Here is a 23,598-nt window from a genome sequence, read left to right as displayed (position 1 = left end):
GCTCCCATCGCAATCACACTAAGCCAGATAGTTGGCACACTGTTTAAGAAGTTGGCATGCTATATAAAAGGTTCCTTCCCCCCCCCCCCAAACCTCAGAAACATGATAATGACTATTTTTCATGTATAAAACTGCTATGTATAAAAAAAAAAAAAAAAAAAAAGGCATGGGAAACATACTGATAATCAAGGTTAATAACAATTTTCTTCTTTTCTTTTTTGTTGATCATTTAATGTCTCTAGTGAAACTCATGTGTGTCTGACATGTGGTTCTGAAATGATGAGGAGCGGTGGGTCTGGGAAGGATGAATGCTTGAAGGAGGGGAGGACAAGAAGTCCACAGCAACTAGAAAAAGTTTATGAAGTGTGGGGCATGGTATGGTGGATGAATGAGCTAAACATGAGTGAAAATAAAGTAACTAATGTAGCACAATGTGTGTGGTTCAGGGAAAGGCTCACCCTTCACCACAAAAGAAGTAAAATAATTTACATAGCTATATTAATGTAAAATAAGAAACAAACAAAATTTAAATACCAGTATCCTGTCTGAATTTTAAATTAAGTGATAGGTCCAACTCAACAATATTCGTGTACTGACAAGTGTCCACAGTAGTCTGATATGTGTTGCATCTCTGATAAGTCTACTTGGGAGGATTTAACTGAAAATATACACTTATCATTAAAGGGAATAAGTCACGTGACCTAAAATGTCAATGGCTGAGAGAGGACCGCCATTCCCGCCCACCACTCAAGGGGAAGGTGATGAGATGAGGCATGTCAGGCTATAATTCATGGGAAAAAAGGAGAGGGGGGGGGAGGAGGAAAAAAAAAAAAAAAAAAAGAGGAGGAGGCTAAGGAACTACTACAAAATTTGGGGGCTTAAGTCTGTGCTGTTACTCTGGAGAAGCACATCACAAAAGGCAATTGAAATTTCTCATGACTTCCATGGTATAAAAATGAAAACAGCTCAGACTTGGCCAGTTTTCTATAAAAAATAATTAATGACAAAAAACTTCTCGTCTTGTCTGAAACCGTATAAGGTTAACTTTGCTATTCACAAGTATACATACAATTATGTTTTTATCCAATAAAAAACAAGTTCACTTGCAGATTGCAGAGATACAGACCACCACTACACTTCTGCTAAGTTCTACCCTACTCTCCTGTGTGACGCCACTACACGCAGGTAAAAATAGACAAATATTATGGAACACATACTTATGCAATTAGTGGTCACACACTATTCACATTAACGATACTCTGACTCCTTTGGACTCACTTCATATAATGTGCTCTCATATGGCAGTCTCTCTGGGTTATATTCACACAAAATTAATTTGGCAGGAGAATGTGTAAGAGGAGTTTATATCACAAAGGTAAATAAAGTCAAAACCTCCCAGTTTTGCTGAACTGTATAAAACATTGCATAACTTTTTAAGTTCAAATATTGAACATTTGTGCACTAATTAAGACAAGGAGAAGGGCTAAAACTAGAGTAGCAGGTAAGTCATCTGGTCCTTCAATGTCATACAAAATTGCACTGACAAGAAATTAAATTCATTTCATGATGTTAAAAAATTCATTCCCTTCCTTTCCCAAAATTCCAATGTATAATATAGATACATACACATATATATGTGAATATAAATGTATATGTATATATATATATATATATACATATATATATATATATATAGCATATATATATAGAGATAATATATGAGGAGTGTGTGGTGGCGGTGAATGTGTTGGTACAGTACGTATACGCTGGTGGCCGCTCACATCCGGGCCAGGCCTGTGTGGGTGGCCTCACACTACCTCCACCACCTTCACAATAAATAGCAAACAAATCACTAGTGTCCAGAATTTACTGTACAATAAATAATAAATAAGTTTTCAATGACTCATTACCATCTCACATGAAGTCTCCTCAGTGTACAGAAGCTGTGATGATACGTTGTTGGTCTTGTACAAAACCACTTGTACTATGCAACACCATCCTCACACACACAAACACTTAGGGGGGCAAAATTATTTCCTACATTTGTTTCTGTACTGAAAAACTGCATACTAGGGTCACTGCACTCATTCACAGTCATCAATGACTTCTGCATGGGGCATTGCAATTCAAAATCTTAAGTGTCAAATGCAGTTACCAGTGCAAAATTATTCCCTTAACTAGTGTATTGCTTGGAATAAAAATATCTTTATTTATTTATTTATTTATTTTTTTTTAATATATATATCTATATAGATTCATTTGTTCTCCATTCATTCTTATTAAAATTCCTGTTCAATTTTTTGCTTGTGAATATAAAGGTCACTTCAGCATCACTGTGGATCAGCTTTAAATACAGTTTCCTGTGGGTCCGACATTCACACCTGTAACTGCAGAATGCATGACGCTAAGTGCACAGAGGCTCAGTTTGTTGGTTATGCTATGGCTCCTCTTTCTCAGTTCAAGGATCACACTAACCAGGCAACCAACATAATAAAAAAATAACAAGCATTCACCCCCCTATACTAGAAAATCTGGGTCACTGTATTCACTCTCATCTTCCTCAGAGTCACTTCTTCTTTTCCGTTTCTTCTTCTTCTTGTGTTTTTTATGAGAGGATGATGAGCGGTGGGAGGTAGAGCGGTGGTGGTGATGATGGTGATGGTGGGAGCGTCGTTGCTCCCCTCGCGATGGTAGCACCTGGGATGCCTTGATGGTGATGGGCTTAATGGGGGAGTGTCGTGGGGAAGGTGTTATCTCCACCACATCATCATCACCTCCCTTGAGCTTGTCCTCCACACCATCTGTGTTTATTACTTGTGGTGCTATTTCTCCTCCTCCCTTGGGATGGTCCTGTGTGTAATGTAACATGCGCTAAAACATGACTGAATTGTTGAAAAGTGTGTAAAATGGATGGGATGAAAACACATTAAAAAATGTTTATTTCTCAAATGTTTGTGATAACACAATAGACTGGTCTCTCTCAAGATGAACTCTGTACAATCCAAAACATCAGATGAAAAAATAACATAGGCAGTTTCCTGTGTTTCCCTCCCACTCAATTCCTAAATTACAATCTATCACTATTTGTAATGGTTTTCTCAGTACAGCATAAAATCCAAATAAGTACTATTTAAGTTACCAAAGGCTTAATACACGTAGGCAAAGTATATGACATTACAAAACAATTCAATATATACATGACTGAAGATATAGCATTCTGGGAAATTAATACTTTACCAATCTAGAACACAATATTAGGTACATTCAATTACCAAGATTCTCTGAAAAGTAGTAAACTAATAATGCTCTTTTTTTTTTTTTTTTTTTTAAATAGCAAATAGGTACACATGACACCTACTCTATGTATATCATGTGGCCGTTACACTCAATGGATGGCAGGTACTACAGTAAGACATGAAAAATGCCAATGCACTGCATATATGACTCCGTCGCTGATGCCTGTCCAGGATGCAACACAGCACCCCATACTATTAAGCACATTATGGAAGACTGCATTGCATACAATCATCTACGCCAACAACACAACATACACTCTTTGAGAGCTCTGTGGGAAAGCCCGGTCTCAGCCATGGCCTTCCTAAGGACTCGGGGCTGTTCGGCCAGACTACCTAGCGAACAACTACTACTACTACTACATTCATTCATCATCTAATCCCCTGTTGCCAGCTGATATATAATCCTAGAAAATGAAACTCTCTCTCTCTTTCTATTTTTCTTGACTATACCTTTACTCCCTATTCATTCAATGACGTTTAATATTTTATTCCTGCTACCTCCTGATTTATTCAGCTCAGGGGCCCTGATTAATCAGTTCAATACAACAGGATTCTCATACACAAATAAAATAATCTCTAAGTAGCAAAAAATGCAGTACAGTATATAATAATGTCATCATAGTGAAGATGTTAAACATATTTAACCTGATAATACAACCAACGACAATTAACGTCAGGATGAACTAACTGATGAGGAAGAAGCTGTCGATATGTCATATGTACTGGTACCTTAAATGGAGGTAGTGAGTGGGGGAGAGGGGGGGGGGCCAAGTCTTGAGGTAAATGTTTACAATGCCACAAGCTTTGCAGTATTATGCTAAAATAAAAAGAAACTGAACACTAAACTTAACTTTTAAAAAATGATTACAAACTTCAAAAAAATGATTGCAAAACTCACATGAGTTATAAAAACGGAGAACATATTGAATACTTTAATACATATTCTTACTTCGGCCCAGTGGCACAATAACTTGGAAATAAAGCAAAGCTCAACAGTAAGCATCATTATTAACCTAAGCCGTACCTTCTTACTTACTGGTATTACATAAACTTTATCTAACAAGCCCTAACCGAACTGTGCCTTATAATGCAGCAGTTTCTCAAATATATAATTTATTTCCCATCGTCAGCATTTCACTGTCAGGGAAGTATAAGAGAGAGGGGAAAAAAGTGATCTCTTGGTTACAGCACTTGGTTATGGCAGTTTTTGTTATTGCTGCAAGATGAACATCCACACTCCTGCTGTTATAACACATTTTTTGGCTCAAAAACATCGCTATCATGTGCCTGAGCTGGGCCAAGCCCAAGACTCACAGACATTGGCCTAGCACATCAGCCCATGACATCACCACACAAGTGATCTGTTTTCACTGGCCAGAACCTTGTACCTGTGAATACTCACTCTTCATTGACCCACACCATCACAGCTTGGGAAGAAGGAAAGTTTTGTGAAGCACTGTCCACACCCCAAAGTTGTGAACAGAAGTAATCAAGGTAATATATCTGCTAATATTGTACGGTATTTTCAGTTACAGTATGAAAACTGTAATGCCCATTTCTGTGCTTCACAAATCTGTCTATTGCCAGACTCCTTAATCCCACAAGGGGTGGCCACAAACAAATTGCCTCCATGTCACCCTGTCCCCCACCATTTCACTGCCTTGCTCCCAGCTCACACACCCCTCTCTCATATATCTCTCCACTCCATCCCTCCACCTCATCCTTGGCCTCCCCCTCCTTCTCCCCCCCTCCATCTCACTCACATACACTCTCCTTGTCAGTCTCTCACTCTACATCCTCTCCACATGGCCAAACCACCTCGATGTGTTTCTCCTTACGCTTCCTATCACATCCACATCACAATGCTCTTTCACTTCGTTTGTCAGTCTGTCTCTCCATATGCTCCTCTCAAATAACTAATTTCCACTGTTCTCACTCTTGACTTCTGTCCCTCCAACAAGGTCCTGTCATGTAGTAACGTTTTCACTTCCATGCTCATTTCCCTGTTGCTTATCACTGTTTTCAAGGAACCAGCAACCTTTCTTCCTTGTTGAACCCTTTCAAGCACTTCACCATCCAAACTTCCATCCTTATCACACTACCCAAGTACTTAAATGCACTCACATTATTCATTTCCTCCTCATCCAACCTCAATGTGCATTCACTAACTTCATTCCTCTCGAAGACCATAACTTTAGTCTTCCCTACATTCACTTCACCTTTAGATTCCGTTTCCTACACACTCCCCCAAACTCATCCACCAAGCCTTGCAGCTGCCCTTCGTCTTCACTCAACAACACAATATCATCTGGAAACAACAGTACAGGGAGTTTCCAAAAACTGCTCTCTCTCACTATGGCCACTCCAACATCCACTGCCCTACCTTGTATCTCTTTTATAACCCCATCCATGTACAGACTGAACAACCACGGAGACATGACACATCTGTTTCAACCCAACCTTCAAATAGAAAAATTCACTAACTTCACAATCCACACGCACTGTGGCCTTAGCTCCCTCATGTATACTCTTCATGTCCTTCAACAACTTCCCATCTACTCCATACATTCTTAATACTTTCCACAATCCTTGTCTATCCACCCTGTCATACGCTTTCTCCAAAATCGTAAAGGCCGCACACAACTTCTTTCCCTTCTCTAGAAACTCTTCCACCAAAGATCTAAGAATGAATATATGATTTATACAACCTCTTCCCTTCCTAAAACCTCCCTGTTCTTCTCCAACTAATTCCTCTGTTATTTCTCTAACTCTGTCAATAAGTATCCTACCATATACTTTTCCTGTTACACTAAGAAGACAAATGCCCTATGCTTACCACACACTTCTTTTTCCCTTTTTCCTTTGTACAGGGGAATAATTGTACCTGACTTCCAATCCTCCGGGACTCTACCTTCCTCCCAGGTCAATCTGCACATCTTCCACATCCATTCTACTACCATCTCTCCCCATGCTTCAGCATTTCACCAAACACTCCATCACTTCCTGGGGCTTTCCCCATGTTAACTTTCTTCACTGCTTCCACACCTTCCATCCTCCTGATTTCTTCCTCTCTTCTCAAAGCCATTCCCCAGCCACTTATACTTGCATTACTTGCATTCTCTATGTTCAACAATTCCTTAAAGTGTTCTCTCCATCTGTTCACTTGTTCTCCCTTCTCCACTAGTAATATACCATTTTTAACTTTCACTCCCCAGCTAACTTCTTTGGCTCCCTGTCTGACTCTACCTCTTTCCAGAACATTTTCTTACATTCCCTCCACTTGACACTCCAGTTCCTTCCAAATTCCTTATCCACTCTCTTCTTACTCTCTCTTACTAATCTTTTCACCTCTTCCTCTCTACACATAACTCTCTCTTCCACCTCCCATCTTCCATGCCTCTGTTTCTCATCCACTCACTATATGCTTTCTTCCTGTGTGCCACAGCCGTTCTCACCTCTTCATTCCACCATGCTGTTCCCTGCACCCCCTTTCATCTTCTCTTCACCCCACACACCACCTCACATGCAGCATATTAATATCATTACGTATATAATATTCAAATAATTTCAAAAGCATAAGAGTAGTATACAAATGATGGTCTGACTAGCTTTTGTTTACAACAATGCCAGCCACCCATGGTCACAGACTTCCTAATGCTAGTTTAAGCAACAGAAATATTTTACCAATTCACTTCCTCTTCTCTCTGGTTGTTTTCTACATCATTCTAAGCATTTTTATGGTGGTACATGGTTTACTGTTTCTCTTTATCCATGTTCATCCCAATTCACTCGTTTGTTTATCAGGTGTAAATTATTGTTACTAGCTTTTTGCATATTCATATGCTAGCCTTACCTAACCATAACTGTCTAACCTAGTGATACAAATATAACCAAGACCAACCTAAACTGACCACTCAACCAAACCAAACCTAATCTAACCCTCTAAATTTAATTTACTAAACCATAACATTGCCTAATCTATCCTAACCAATGGTAACTTTATCTAATACACTGAGATGGCATGAAATCGGATAATTTAAATTAAATCATTTATATACAGTGGAAATACACAAACATGCAAATCTTTCAACACTACCTTACATTTGAGGGATATCAGCTATAAGCTGCTTGTTTATAATTTACCGATATCACAGCCGTGGTGCAGTAACTAGATGCTCCATGTCTATGCATATCTAACCCACAGAATGCTTAGTTTGCTGTTTATTAATGATGTAGTTATGATAACAGACACTCATCTAAGTCTGCATTACAAAAATTTTAATAATCAGTAAGGCCACTGAGTGATTTGCTTCTGACTGTTGATGGCCTTTGTATCTGTAGGGTGTGTAGGTCATATTACATGACAAGTTAGGCTAAGTTACAAAAATTTAGGCTAGGTTTGGATAAATAAGCACTGGTAAGTTTTTTTTTTTTTTTTTTTTTTTTTTTAATACGAAAAACGGCATTCTAAGACAGTGTCTGTCTTTGGTTTCCATCTCGGTGTTGTTGGGGGATGGTAAACACAGTTTACCAACAATGTGGCAATTGTTCATTACCATAAAAATAATCAGAAAAATATGGAAAACAAACTTTAAGAAGTGAATTGGTATGGTTTTATTGCTGCCTATCCTAAACTGTACATTTACCTTGAGTCTACAGTCGGGGGATGGCAAGTGACTAGTCGAGCGTTCATTGAGCTGAGTATACCCAGTAACAATAAATATCCTTCCTCACTGTGCCCTTGTCAACACTTTCTATTAACTGATTCATGCCTATGACTGTTTCTGGGGCTTACCTTACTTTATGTACTAAATAGGTCTAAATTCTCATGTAAACGAAAATTGGGGTTTGAGCTTGAGGTGCCTGGAACCAATTAGGATAAATCTCATAGGTTCTGTGTATTTATCAAGCAATTCTTTTATCACACGCCATATTCAGTACCAATTATGCGTGATAACCATGGATCACTGTTGTCAAAACTTGGAAAACCTCCACATCTGAGCATGATTTATATTTCATCAGTTTCCAATTAGAAAGGTTGTTATGGTACCAATAACATCAAATTTTATGCACTACTAAACTTCAATTTCTCTCTCTCTCTCTCTCTATAAATGGGGGGGGGGGCAAGCGCTTCTGTTTTTGTGGCCACTGAATCAGATGGTTGTAAATCCTGAGCACTGCAGAAAACCAGCCACTTTTGCTGGATGCTCCCATAGATCTTTTGTCGTGGAAATATTTAATGTGTGTGTGTGTGTGTGTGTGTGTGTGTGTGTGTGTGTGTGTGTGTGTGTGTGTGTGTGTGTGTGTGTGTGTGTGTGTGTGTGTGTGTGTGTGTGTGTGTGTGTGTGTGTGTGTGTGTGTGTGTGTGTGTGTGTGTGTGTGTGTGTGTGTGTGTGTGTGTGTGTGTGTGTGTGTGTGTGTGTGTGTGTGTGTGTGTGTGTGTGTGTGTGTGTGTGTGTGTGTGTGTGTGTGTGTGTGTGTGTGTGTGTGTGTGTGTGTGTGTGTGTGTGTGTGTGTGTGTGTGTGTGTGTGTGTGTGTGTGTGTGTGTGTGTGTGTGTGTGTGTGTGTGTGTGTGTGTGTGTGTGTGTGTGTGTGTGTGTGTGTGTGTGTGTGTGTGTGTGTGTGTGTGTGTGTGTGTGTGTGTGTGTGTGTGTGTGTGTGTGTGTGTGTGTGTGTGTGTGTGTGTGTGTGTGTGTGTGTGTGTGTGTGTGTGTGTGTGTGTGTGTGTGTGTGTGTGTGTGTGTGTGTGTGTGTGTGTGTGTGTGTGTGTGTGTGTGTGTGTGTGTGTGTGTGTGTGTGTGTGTGTGTGTGTGTGTGTGTGTGTGTGTGTGTGTGTGTGTGTGTGTGTGTGTGTGTGTGTGTGTGTGTGTGTGAGAGAGAGAGAGAGAGAGAGAGAGAGAGAGAGAGAGAGAGAGAGAGAGAGAGAGAGAGAGGCATTAGAATGAGGACATCATGTGTTGTGTTAGATTTATGTGGAAAATAAGCATGTTGTGGTGTGAAAGGTTGTACTGCAACAAATGCACAGGGGATTGTTTTTGTAAGCTTTATGTTGATACTTTAGCAGAAAATGGTGGTGACCACAGCTGTAAGACTATGCAACTAAACTTTTACAATCACTACAGTATGAGATATCTTAAGGGTGCAGAAACCTTACCTTCCATCCATCATGCGTGCCTGGTAGGCAGGTGACATCACTTGAGTTCTGTGGGCAAGAACCTAAGTCAGAGACGGTCCCAAGTGCAGCCCACCCACTCTCCTCTAATAAATCTAATGCCACATAATTTCATGCCAAGATTATACACAGTAAACTGCAAAAACTTTCATTGATGATATGGTTTTCTCCTATACAGTAACTGATTTCCAATACTGCATATATTATGTGTCAAGTAATCCACTTACACTGCTGGTTTTTGATGGCTTAATACCATAAAGTTCTTTTTATCTACTGAACTTGGTGTATATAATCTTGGGTGAAGGTCTAGGGGCAGGCTAGTCTGTATTTTATAACCTCAGTTTCATTCTTTCTCAGTCTTTTACTTTAAATATTAGGATTTATACAGTACTAAAATTTGTTATAAGAATTTTCTATTCTGATATGGGTATTCTGTAAATAATAATAAAATACAGACATCAACAACAACAAGACAAGATATTCTTTGGCAACAAGGAGACTTGAAGGTAATGTGATCAAACTGGAATCAGCTGTAACAATGGTGCATCTCAATAAACTATTTTTAAAAAAATGCATGATAAGCAACAAAATAAAATGGAATACTGAATTACTGCAACACAATATACCACCATACCTATTTCCTGCAAATAAAAAACTTAATAAGGCAGAAAATACCATGATATATGAAGCTGCTTAACACCTGTAACAGAAAGATGCATAACAATTAACCAATAAAGACACTTAAAGTACAATTAACATCAAAAGCCAAGGTATATTGAAAGTCATACCTGTCACTGAAGAATTAGACCAGCACATTTTAAGCCTACCAGGACGATGATGACAAGTACAGTATTATAATGTATTCTTCCTGCCACCACACAGTTTTACAGCAAACCCCATTAGACAATGAACCGGTATGCAATGAATCGATTATACGACAACAAAAAAGTTACAGAATCTTTTTTCAATAAACGACAGAATTTTTGTTTACACTATGATTATGATGCCATATGAAGCCTCACTGGTCAATATATAATTGTTGTTTTGCTTATATAATCACTTTCATGCAACTCTACAGTCATTTATTTGTTCAAAGATGGCCTTTGCACTCATCACTATCATGCGTGTTAGTGTCAGTGATGAAACAATAGTGTGGTGGAGTTCAAGCTGCAAAGTGAAATAACCATCAGTTTAGGTTTACGTGTGTTGGAAACTCGTTTTTAGACATATTTGGCGGTAACCAGCATGTGGAATGCTGTGAAATGAAATAAGCAGTAATCTCTCAATTAGCCGCTGTCACAATATCCAGCCTAACACAATATCTGGAGGTTTTCGCTCGGTTCTATTAAAACAATATCCTGCAAAGCTGGACAACATCCGGCTCCAAAACAGGAAACAATTGGCAGAACTATGCATTTTTCAGCACAGAATTGTATCATGTAGCTCAGACACAAGAACCAATCGGTGCATAGGCAGACTTTGCAACACACCAGCCAATCACAATGCGTTGTGGATGCAGCCCACCTGACATACCCAGCCTACTGTCACTCTCATTCTCTCCCATGGAAGCCGTATAATATAGACGTACTGTATGTATGTTATGCATTTGTGAGCATGCAGTGGCTAACCCCCAGTGCTGTGACCCCCCCTGTGTCTCTCTCATTGCTGTAGTGCTGTGACTTCCCTTGTGACACCCCTCAAGTGTTCTGTTCCCTGGTGCTCTGACTACTATATAGTGAGAACGTATCTGTGTGTATCTACCCTCCATTGATGCCAATACCAGGTGAGTACAGTATTATCAGATTATGTTATGTACTGCATTACTGTACTATATGTACTATACCAATACTGTATTTGTATTTTACGCTTGATTTTGATCTTTTACTCGTGGGTAATATTGCAGGAAAGTTTTTAGGGTGGAGGGTCAAGACAGATAGGGTAGCGACATATTATCCTGCTCAATGCTGAATGAGGATACCAATGCAATATCTGGGTTTTCACAATATACGGCTGGGGGGGGGGGCCCAGTTGGCTGAATTACACTGGATAATTGACAGATTATTGTAACAACCAATTTAGATGGGCTGGAAATTTGTTTTTAGACTCTGTTGGGTGGGTCACCCTTTGCCAAAAACATATCCCTACTGAACCCATGTTACAAGTGACTCAATATATGATAAATCATTATGTGATGGATTTTTTTTTTTTTTCTTTTTCTTCAAATGCATCCTCATCATAAAACAGGCATGCTTTACTCAGTTTAGGAAATATGTATGATAGTTATAATCAATCTCCTTCAATCTCTTCAGTATCCTGACAGCTTTTATTGTATTCTTTCCAAAGCTAGAAGACTTAAGGGATATCTAATAGTGAAAACCTATACTGTACATAAATTCCATTAACCTCCTCCAATACAATGAAGTCTTTCATACAGTTACTGTACTCTTCCAAATGCCAGTCATTTTAGCTTTTCTTACAAGAGGTCTGGTTAGGTAGAAGTCAACCACATTACTAAAGTACTGCAGAATTTATTTTTACTATCTTCAAAGAATTTTAGTAATCTTTGAAGAGATTTTGAACAAAAGAACCTCCCTAAACTGCATCAAACTGTCGATTGTTAGCCAGAAAAAAATATTAAAGACATCACCTGGTGGAAGCGCAAGTTCACCAAAAAAAGGACATATAAAAATGCCTTTAATGTACTGTAGACACTCATACAACACTTTCATTAAAACTGGTTTCTCCTCAGTGAATGGTGCAGTGATAGAGGAGAGAAAGATGTCCATGCCTTGTGCAAAACTGATTAAATCAATGCAGCAATAAGGTATTTATTTTACAAAATGCTGCCAGATCATACGTCTGTGTCACATGACTTAACTATTTCAAACTACAGGAGCAAGGAGATATGAGGTTAACTGCTACCAGTACCTGGGAATATTCATCTGGTAGTAGGCAGAATATAGTAACATGAGAGTCAATCCTACATTACCATTTCTAAGGTACAGAAACAAATGCACAGCCTTCCTCAGCCCAGAATATTCATGGGTAAACCAACCCCCACCCCTGGTGGTAGTACATAATTGTAGATTCTCATTTCTGGCAATTTAAAATAATACAGTAATAATATAATAGTAATAAACAATCCTTCATGCATCATCTAATCCAGTGTTGTCCCATGAGGAGTGAAGGAGCCCGAAGCTAGGCAAATTGGTCCTGACATTTAAGATGAAAGTGACCAGCTTCATGACCAGCTTCACTCATCCCTGAGTGGCATTACATGAGCAATAAACCCCAACCACCCCTTGGACAGAAACCTGCACCAGCTGAATCCCAACTGGAGCACCATAATTACCCAATAAACCACCAAGTGCCATAATTTGGTTATATAGTTACCACCCAGTGTAGTAAATGGTTCCCTGGTGTACAGACAACCACTTGGGTCATCACTCGGTGTAGTCACCGAGGTCGTCACTCGGTGTAGTCACCGAGTGACAAGCCAAATGGTTTCCTGTACTATACACCAGGAAACCAATTACTACAAGGAGGCTATAGAGAACTTTCTAATAATTTCACTACTAGACAGTTGTTTCATTTTGTTTTTTAATGCTCCAACATGCTTGCATGCATCAGCCTTGGTCACCAAATGACGGCTCTCCATGCTGCCTGATCTCTGCCAGTTTCCCTATTCAGACCCTTATCCCTGAGATCACACTCAATGACCTAATCCCAGTCTTTTTCAGTCTACTCCTTGCTACCCTACCCCTAACATTAACACTTCTCACTTTCTGCACCTAATTATCATCCCCCATCCCCTCCACAAGCCCAAACCATCACAATCTACCCCTCCTCATCAAACACCAATACACTCAAGTCCCATCCTACCTCTCAGCACTTCCATCACAAACTTAGCCCTCCCAGATCCCGCACTCAGGGATGCACTGCATATCCACCTTATCACTGCCATTTCTGTACATTTGAGACTGCGAACCTCCTCTTCCTTTACTGCCCAGGTCTCACTACCATACAGCATTACACTCCTAATACATTCCCTTAGCACAGGGAGACAGCCCTCTCAATGTCAGGAGAGGCAACAGCTCCCTGAACTTCTTCCAACCACTCCTCACTCTAGCCACAGAGCTAGCTCCAGCCCCACCTCCAACATATAACATGCCTCTCAAATAACAAAACTCTTCCACACACTCACGAGACTCGCCAGCAAGTTCAATCCTTTCATGCCTGGCAATCTCCGCATGCTCTCCCTGACATACTGCATACATGAAGTTGGTGTTATCTCACAGTCTACCTCTAATACCACTACATCACTTACGCACCCACTTATCACAAACACTGCACCAGATGTAATTGCTTTCCACACCCTTGTGGCAAATTGCACATAGCCACTTCCCCTCTAGTACTACCCCCAGCCCTAGATCCAGGTATATCATGAGATACGATACTTCTAGATGTGATACCCCGGCTTAGTGCTGGGGGCAGAAATACCACCATACTCCATGTGATGATGGCCATGCCCTGGTTTAATCCCTAAACCGCGGGGTTGTTTTGGCTTGACTTGCACGTCCCGCGGGCATATTCGTGCTCCAACAGACTTTCTAAAAATATTTGCCAAAAATAAGTTATTAGTCCTAGAATATTAAAATTATATATGCATATGGCACATACCTTCAGCTTTCTCCTGGGATGTTTGTTGAGCCTTCGTCAAGTACTGTACGACTTGTGGAGACCTCTGAAGTTAGGTAATGAAGTCTCCACTTTACACTTCCCGACAACCCGCAATATGATTACCACAGCCTGATGTTATCACTAGAAACACTATTCTATGATTTTCAAATAGTTTGGAATCCATACTAAAAAAAAAAAAAAAAAAAAAAAAAAAAAAAACTGTGAAAGCAATATAAATTACGAGCGCATATGACCTTCCCACTTGCGCTCGTTCGCCGCTGGTGTTCTGTCATTTATTATTCATAAAAATACTCACACTTTATATTTCTATTATTTTATAGCACTTATATATATCTGCAGTCTTTATCCATAAGTTTCCTTCAGTAATAGTAGTTTATTGTCACTGTAGGCATTCAATTTCTCTTTCAGTAAAATATGTAGGATTCACTTTCTCGTCCTGTATACTAGCGTTGAGCGCGAATCTGTCACTTTCAATTCCACTTTCATAACTCATAGTATTCATACATGCTAGAGTGAAACTTTCACTTTCATTACTCCTAGTATATATACTCGTATTCTTATATTACTACTCATTTACATTTCTATTTACATTCTCTATTTTACTTACATTATTTACATTTCTATTTTATTTACACTGTGTTATGCACTGTAACTTGCAGTAACTTATAAAACTATTTTCCACTGTTCACTTTTATTTACATTCATTGCTTTCACTTGCTGTTTACACATTATTTACATTTCCACTTCCACTGTTTTAGTCACCAGAAAGATCGTACTCACTGTCCATCATTTTCATTGATAAATTAGCCAGTTCACGTTCTACAGCACTTAGCCCTTTACCCCTTTCCACATGAGGTTTAGTAGGGGTAGAGGTCACAGGGCCCTTTGCATGGGGCTAAAAAGCGGCGGAATTGGACAGGCGCGAATCCGACGTGGTTTCACCTTGAAAGACGACAGTAAACTGAATGCTGTGGTAGCCTATGGGGAGTGAAACGCTGCCAATGTCAGTGTGGTGACAGCTGCTAATATATACACTATGAAATGATTGGCATGAAATATAAACAATACATAATAAATCAGGTAGTTCCAGGTGAAAGTAAATATCACTTAGGCTTCTCCCTTCCTTTCTTATATATATTTTTATTACGAGAATAGATTATACGGCATATTTCAAGGGGAAATAAACAGCGAAAATTAGTGAACGAGTGCACGTGAGGTGTTGTCAGGTGATAATTAGCCCATTCCTGGTGTATGGCACTATCACCTACCTTATTTCTTTTTTGTTTACATTATTTGGTATAAGAACTGGGCATAAGGTTTATTTCAGTGGATGAAATCAGTGGAAAATTCTGGGGAAGATTTACTTAGCATGGCACGGCCGGGCAGGCGAGAGGAGATGGTAATGGAGGGGAGGTAGGGAGGGGAGTCGAGAACGGGGAGAAATGGCTAAATTGTCCACAATGGATGGGAGTACAGATGAGATTAGGAGTGCTGACTAGTGTTGGACATTGGCAGTACTGATAGATGATACAAGCCACCACTTCAAAGCTCAGGCGAATTCAAAAACACAGAATCACAAAAGTGACCTGGCGTCTGGCAATAGAAAGATAGATAGACAAAAGTGATGCCCCGCGGTATGATCCTTTGCTCCCAAGCATCACGAAAGTGACGCCCCACGATTAAGGGGTTAACGGTGGGTCGTCTGAGGTCTCATCCACGGGTGATGGGCCAAAATTTTGAATCGCATGTTCCCGTAGCCAGCTGAGCCTGCCCGCCTCCCAGGATGCGCAGCAACACTCACGCTGCCCCAACAGTCATCGCTCACCCATATCGATCTTCTTGCACATATCTCTTCTCTGAATGAGGAACTCTCTTACGCTCGACAACCCCGCATCGTGTTGCATCACCAACATTACACAAGCCACTATCCTAGTGCGTCGTAACTGTTTCCCAGCTGTTACGTGAGTAGGACCGTGATATTAATCGTGTGTCGAGTGTGATTGTGTGAATTTTGGCCTAAATAAATATGATCATGTCTGGTAAGGGCACTGCACATGGTGATGGTAGTGGTGACCCTAGTCGGGGTTGGTAAGCGGCCTGCTAGTGCTGGTGCTGGTGATGTTCCCACAAAGTGTGCTCATAAAACTGTGAAACCAGATATTCTTAAGAGCCATGACAGAGGTGAGGGCGTGTGCCATTGCATCAACGCTCAACCTGGCCCAGCCGACTGTCTCCATCATTATCAAGAAGTGAGAGGCCATTTTGCAACCTTATCCACGTCCTGTATCACCAGCAATAGACAGCCTGCGATGGAAGAGCTAGAGCAGATGCTCCGCATGTGGGTGGAGGACAAGAACACGAGGAAGGCATCCATGAGTCAGGCTATCATATGCACCAAGGCTCTCTCTTTGTGGAAGGAAATAAAGGTGAGGCAGAATCTTGATGACAGTGAAACATTTAAGGCTAGCCATGGGTGGTTTGACCACTTCAAGGGACAGGCAAGCCTGCTTCATGTGCATATGTATGGCGAGGTGGTGAGTGCGGATACAGTGGCAGCAGCAATGTTCCCTGATGAGCTGAAACGCATCATCGCGGAAGGTGGCTAGTGTGAAACAGGTGTTGAATTTTGACAAGACTAGGCTCTTTTGAAGAGAATGTCCTCAAAGACATTCTTTGCAACAGAGGAAAAGTCTACACCAGGGTTCATAGCTTACACTGCTGCTGGGGGAGCAATGCTGAGGGTGACCTCAAGTTGGAAGTTGTTCCATGTCTACCACTCCAAGAACCCCAGGGCTCTGGTGGGACAGGTTAAGGAGAATTTAGGGGTGATTTCGAAGTCCAACAAGAAGGCCTGGCTGATTTCCGATATCTGTTCGTCATATTTCCGGTGATTGAATTGGTAGAGAGACAGCCTGCAGTCCTGATGGACCCAGGTTCGAATCCCGACTGGGACAGGGAACAGTTTAAGGATCTGAATTTCATAAAAGCAGACTTTCCTGATCTACCAGAAGACCCGCCGACATGTCGTAAAAGTACCCCCGCTAATACCACTACACCAGTCCTGTATAAGACAGCCCTAGCATGTATTCAATATGGCCAGTGGGTGTTAGCACCGAAGTGGTGACATGTGGAGGTGTAGGAGGACTACTGGGCCTTGGGATAGGCAACTGCCCCAGGGAAATAGGCCTTGAAGCCTTTGCCCAGAGTCGGGGGGGGTGGAGTTCTCAAGAAGTATGCCTTGAGGGAGAATTTGGCAAACAGATTTCTCTCGGTGGTGGACAATGCACCTAGCTACACTCTGCAATGAATGACTAGGCAAGCAACATGGAAGTGGTGTTCCTGTCCCCAACATCACATCCTTGTTGCAACCCACGGACCAGGGGGTGATCACAATGTTTAAAGCGTATATCCTCCGCCACGCTATGCAGCAGTTGGTGAGGGCCTATGACAGCGACGATAAGACGACAGTGCAATCCTTCTGGAAAGGCTACAATATACACCACGGCAAAGAGAACATCATTGCAGCATGGCGAGAAGTTAGCCAGCCCGACATGAACAGTGTGTGACAGAAGCTGTTGCCGGAGTGCGTCCACTCCTTCACTGGCTTCCCCAAGGGTGTGCAAGCTCCACCGGTGCAACGTGTGCGGAAGGAAACTGTTGAACTGTTGCACGAGGTGGGTTTCAGGGAAGTTGACGAAGAGGACGTAGAGGAGGTCCTGGAAAGCCACAGGGAGGAGCTCAGCAATGAGGAGGTCCTTAATATGGAAATTCAGTGGGTGCACCAGGAGGCACGGGAGGGGGAGGTCGTCCCTGAGGTGCGAGACCTCAATATGAAAATTCTAACTGAGATGGTGACCACGGTTGACAAGGTCATCATGCTTATGCACACACAAGACCCTGTCCCAGGATGAAGCAGAGATGCATCTGATCAGCTGGAGGAGGGGATGAAGGTCTACAGGATGATGCTGAAGGAGAAGAAGGCAGCCAGGCAGACTATAATCACTAACTTCTTCAAACAGGCCCCCACCATGCCAGCAACCCAAACAGGATCTCCCCAGCTCTCGACCAGCAGAGCATCTCCCCAGCCATCGACGAGCATAGCAGCTCCAAGGGCCTTTTCCAGCCGAGGACGTGCTCTGCCCCTAATGCTAGACTTCACCTCTAGCCGATCCCCATCTCCCGTGTCACCTGAGTCTCTACTGTGGCACTCTGCCACTCCATCGCTGCCTACCTCGACCTAGCCTCCATCTCCCACACCTCTTTGGCCACTGCCTCAGTCTCCCTCGCCATGACGTGAGCCACTGCATCCGTCTCCCTCACCACCTAGCAGGTCATCGCAGCTGTCACCCTCACCACCTCCTCCGTTATCGCATCGCACCCCATCGCCACCGACTGAGTCATTGCATTGCATCCCATCACCATCACCAGAGCCAGTGCATCAGTCTCCCACTACCATCACCCCACCTCGCCACCCACCCTCCCAACCCTCCCCCAGAGATGGGGTTTGAGGGTTTTGAGGAGGATGAGTGAGTGCTAGGGAGCACCACATGTCCCCTAGTCTTGGGAGGGACAGCATGGATGACGACCAGGATCGGACATGGACTTACAAGAAGTAAGTGATGAGACGTGTTTGATATTTTCTGATCTATTTTTTATCCCCGGAAAACAGCTAACAAAAAAGACGAACAAGAAGCCTCGGACAAGGACTGACCAAAAGATGACATCCAAAGACCGGACAATGGACATGGTATGGATTGCGACATGGAATGTATGGGGTGCGAATGATGAGGTGAAAGAGAGAGAGAATGTCCAGGTGCTTGAGGGTGCGAAAGTGGATGTATGTAGAGTTACTGAAACTAAATGGAGAGGAGAGAGTGTGAGTGAATGGGAGTATGGATGGGGTATATGTGCAGGAGTGGGTGAGAATGAGAGGGCAAAAGAAGGTGTGTGTATTGTTGTGAATAACAGATAAAAGGAAAAGCTCGGAAGAAATGAGAGTTTTTTTGATTGGTGATATGAAAGGTAATGTAGGGAATGTGAAGGTGGATGGAATAGTTGGTGAGTGGGGTGTGCCTGGTGAGATAGATGAGAATGGCAGTGTGTTAGTGGACATTTGTGCCGGGAGGGAGTTGGTGATAGCCAATATCCTCTTCAGGCACAAAATGATCCACAGGTATACATAGCGAGTGATGAGAAAGGTGGGTGGTGAACTGAATGAAAGGAAAGCAATGATTGATTATGTGTGTGTGGATGAAAGGATGAGATGATGTGTAATCAATGCAAGAGCTTATAGAGGTTGGGGGAGTGGACTTTCTGACCACTACTTGGTGGTGGCCAGAATCAAGATCCAAGTATGTATGAGAAAAAGGCAGAATATAAGAGAGAAGTGGAGGAACAATTGGGTAAATATGAATTGGAGCAGATGGGGGACGTGGAAGGTGTGTGCAGGATATTCACAGAAGAAATATATGCAGCATGTGATGTGGTGTATGGGGTGAAGAGAAGACGGAGGGGGGTGCGAAGAACAGCGTGGTGGAATGAAGAGGAGAGACAGGCTGTGGTAAAAAAGAAGAAAGCGTACAATGAATGGATGAGAAATAGGGGCTTGGAAGAAGTTCAGAGGTGGAAGAGAGAGTTATATGTAGAAAGGAAGAGAGAGGTGAAAAGATTAGTAAGAAAGAGTAAGAAGTGAGTGGATGAGGAATTTGGAAGGAATTTGTGTAAAGTGGAGGGACTGTAAGAAAATGTTCTGGAAGGAGGTGAAGAGAGTCAGACAGAGTGGCAGTGAAGTTAGCAGGGGAGTGAAAGATAAAAATGGTAGGTTACTAGTGGAGAGGGGAGAAAAAGTGAGCAGATGGAGAGAACACTTTAAGGAATTGTTGAACATAGAGGATGGAAGTAATGAGAGTATAAGTGGCTGGGGAATGGCTGGGAGAAGGAGGGAGGTGAGAAGACAGGAAGAAATCAGTAGGATAGAAGTTGTGGAAGCAATGAAGAACGTCAAATTGGGGAAAGCCCCAGGAATTTATGGGAGTGTGTGGTGAAATGCTGAAGCATGGAGGAGAGATAGTAGTAGAATGGATGTGGAAGATGAGCAGATTGGCCTGGGAGGAAGGTAGAGTCCCGGAGGACTGGAAGTCAGGTATAATTATTCCCTTGTACAAAGGAAAAGGGGAAAAAGAAGTGTGTGGTAATCATAGGGGCATTTGTCTTCTTAGTATAATAGGAAAAGTGTACGGTAGGATACTTATAGACAGAGTTAGAGAAAGAACAGAGAAATTAGTTGGAGAAGAACAGGGAGGCTTTAGGAAGGGAAGAGGTTGTGTAGATCAGATATTCATTCTTAGATCTTTAGTGGAAAAGTTTCTAGAGAAGGGAAAGAAGTTGTATGCGGCTTTCATGGATTTGGAGAAAGCATATGACAGGGTGGATAGACAAGGATTGTGGAAAGTGTTAAGAATATATGGAGTAGATGGGAAGTTGTTGAATGCTGTGAAGAGTATGTACGATGGTGCGAAGGCTGCAGTGCGTGTGGATGGTGAACTAAGTGAATTTTTCTCTTTGAAAGTTGGTTTGAAACAGGGATGTGTCATGTCTCCATGGTTGTTCAATCTGTACATGGATGGGGTAATAAAAGAGGTACAAGGTAGGATAATGGATGTTGCAGTGGCCCTGGTGAGAGAGGATAGTGTTTGGAAACTCCCTGTACTGTTGTTTGCAGATGATACTGTGTTGTTGAGTGAAGATGAAGGGGAGCTACAAGGCTTGGTTATTGAGTTTGGGAGAGTGTGTAAGAAACGGAATCTAAAGGTGAATGTAGGGAAGAGTAAAGTGATGGTCTTTGAGAGAGGTGAAGTTAGTGAATGTACAGCGAGGTTGGATGGTGAGGAATTGGAAAATGTGAGTACGTTTAAGTACTTGGGTAGTGTGATGAGTAAGGATGGAGGTTTGGAGGGTGAAGTGCTTGAAAGGGTACAGCAGGGAAGAAAGGTTGCTGGTTCTTTGAAAGCAGTGATAAGAAACAGGGAAGTGAGCATGGAAGTGAAAAAGTTACTACATGACAGTATTGTGATACCAACTCTAACGTACGGAAGTGAAGCTTGGACATTGTTGGAAGGACACAAGTCAAGAGTGAGAGCAGTGGAAATGAGTTATTTAAGAGGAGCCTGTGGAGTCACGTGGAGAGACAGGCTGACGAATGAAGATATAATGGAGCGTTGTGGTGTAGATGTGGATGTGATAGGAAGCGTTATGAGGAACACACTGAGGTGGTTTGGCCATGTGGAGAGGATGGAAGGTGGAAGACTGACGAAGAGAGTGTATGTGAGTGAGGTGGAGGGGGGAAGAGGGAGGGGGAGGCCAAGGATGAGATGGAGGGAAGGGGTGGAGAGGTATATGAGAGAGGGGGGTGTGAGTTGGGAGCAGGGCAGTGAAATGGCGGGGGACAGGGCGACTTGGAGGCGATTTGTTTGTGGCCACCCCAAACGGGATTGAGGCATCTGGCAATACACAGATAGATCATCATCTGGACCTCCTTTCCCACCCTAGGGCAGGGTGAGGAATAGCAATGTCCAGACAGCCCAAATTTGCCCAATCCAATGGGCCACGCTTCCATTGTCTCATCATTCAACCCCCTGGAATCCTGGCCCTATCAGATATGCCAAAAACATTCACCAAGTGCTGTAGCTTCAAATAAACATGTCCAATTGACTTTAATTTTTTATGATTTTCAGATTTTATTGGTTAGTTTTAGTGGGTTATTTACAGGTGTTACTGTAGGCTTAGGTTAGCTTCTTTTATAGTTGTTAGGGCATTTAGATTGCCTTTAAACTTGTTTTTGGACTCATTTGGGTGGGTTTAGGACTTGGTTGGGGGGAAACACAAGGCTAAAAATCACATCCCTATACTTTACATGTCAAATCCACCTCAAGATACAATACCCCATCTAGTGATGGGTATTTACTTAACCAACTGCATTGTTAAACCAGGGTATACCAGTACCATCACTTTTGTTTTATCTGTATTTACTCTTAAGCCCTTGTGTCCCATACCATCTCTTCATTTCCTAAATCTTTCCTCTGCCTCCCTTTCATTCTCTGCAGTCAACACCAAATCAGCATACAACATCTCCCATTGGAGTCCATTTCTGATGTCATCTGAGAGGGCTTCAAGTACAATAATAAACAACAAGAGGCTCAAAACTAACCCCTGATGCACATCAACATTAACAGAAAACTCCTCAATCAAAATTCCATTCACCCTTATCTTGGTGTGAGCACCCACATACATGGCCATATCCACCCTAACCAGCCACTCCTTAAACCCAAGCTTTCTCATTACCCACTTCACCACCTCTCTTGGGACTCTAAAAAACTAAGTACAGTTCCCTTTCTTTCCTATATATATTCCTTTATATTCTTCCTGAATCTGTCGAACAAACATAGCCACTCAACAACACAGATCTCTATCTGGTTTTCACACCATTTTCAAGTCTGTCTGTGTAATGAGGCAGCCACTTTGCACATGTCTGACATGGCAGACAACTTACTATACACATTCAAGATGTGTTTTACAACTTCTGAAGGGCAACTGATTTGTAGGACTTAGTTCACAATGCCACTTTCTGTTGCTGAAGGTGACTCATCCCCATGCTATGCATCATACACGGGTATTGATGCAGATGACTTGAAAATAGGGTGAAAAAACCAAGTGGAGATCTGAGTCGTTGTGTGACTATGTTTGTGAGCGACAGCTCTGTACATGACACTGGGAGAACCATAACAAAAGGCAAACATATGTGAACATACTACTGCATCCACTTGAGTATTCCTATCCCCCACTGCCAGTTTAGACCAAACTCAGGTCAGAGGGACTGGTAGCTAACTATCAGACCACCAAATGCTGCATAAGTAGGGGAAAAAAATAAAACTAAAAGTAAGGTGGTAGTGGAAAGAATACAATACGGTAACACATCATCACAGTGATGGAGTTATCATCTATGAAATGCCCATACAAATACAGGCAAACCCCAGTTTAACAATGCAATTGGTTAAGTTAAAACCCATAGCTTGGTGGGGTATTGTATCTCGGGGTAGATTTGACGTAAAGTATATGGATGCAATTTTGAACTTTTGTGTCCCCCCCAACCAAGTCCTAAACCCACCTAAATGACTCCCTCCAAAAGCTTAAAGCCAATCTAAATGGCTTAACAGCTGTAAAAGAAGCTAACCTAAGCCTAAAACCAGTGCCTGCCTCGCTTGTACCCAGTCAAGGTCACAGAAGAATGTGATCTCTGACTCGTATTCAAACTCGGTAGAGAAAAAGCAGCAGCACTATATGCAATTCCACCATCAGATAGTCCCAGAAAATTAAATAAACATCTGTTTTGCATAATAATAATAATGTATGAATGACACAATTGTTAAAGG

General features: G+C 41.9%; 1 protein-coding gene across 2 annotated transcripts in view; it reads right to left on the bottom strand.

The window, feature by feature from the left end:
• Nucleotides 1-233: 233 nt before the first annotated feature.
• Nipped-B (Nipped-B cohesin loading factor) overlaps nucleotides 234-23,598 on the bottom strand; it is a 224,105-nt gene continuing 200,740 nt past the window's right edge. For both annotated transcript variants that reach the window (XM_080266118.1, XM_080266119.1), the window contains exons 31-32: nucleotides 9,452-9,499; nucleotides 234-2,850 (exon numbers count right to left, since the gene is read on the bottom strand). In XM_080266118.1, coding sequence (XP_080122244.1) covers nucleotides 2,518-2,850; nucleotides 9,452-9,499 — 381 coding nt within the window. In that variant the 3' untranslated portion in view covers nucleotides 234-2,517. The remainder of the gene's footprint in view (nucleotides 2,851-9,451; nucleotides 9,500-23,598) is intronic.

This window comes from Coenobita brevimanus, chromosome 18 (assembly GCF_032717465.1).
Source record: "Coenobita brevimanus isolate Jiangsu-jjx chromosome 18, ASM3271746v2, whole genome shotgun sequence".
NCBI lineage: Eukaryota > Metazoa > Arthropoda > Malacostraca > Decapoda > Coenobitidae > Coenobita > Coenobita brevimanus.
This window is presented reverse-complemented; position numbering and strand designations above follow the sequence as displayed.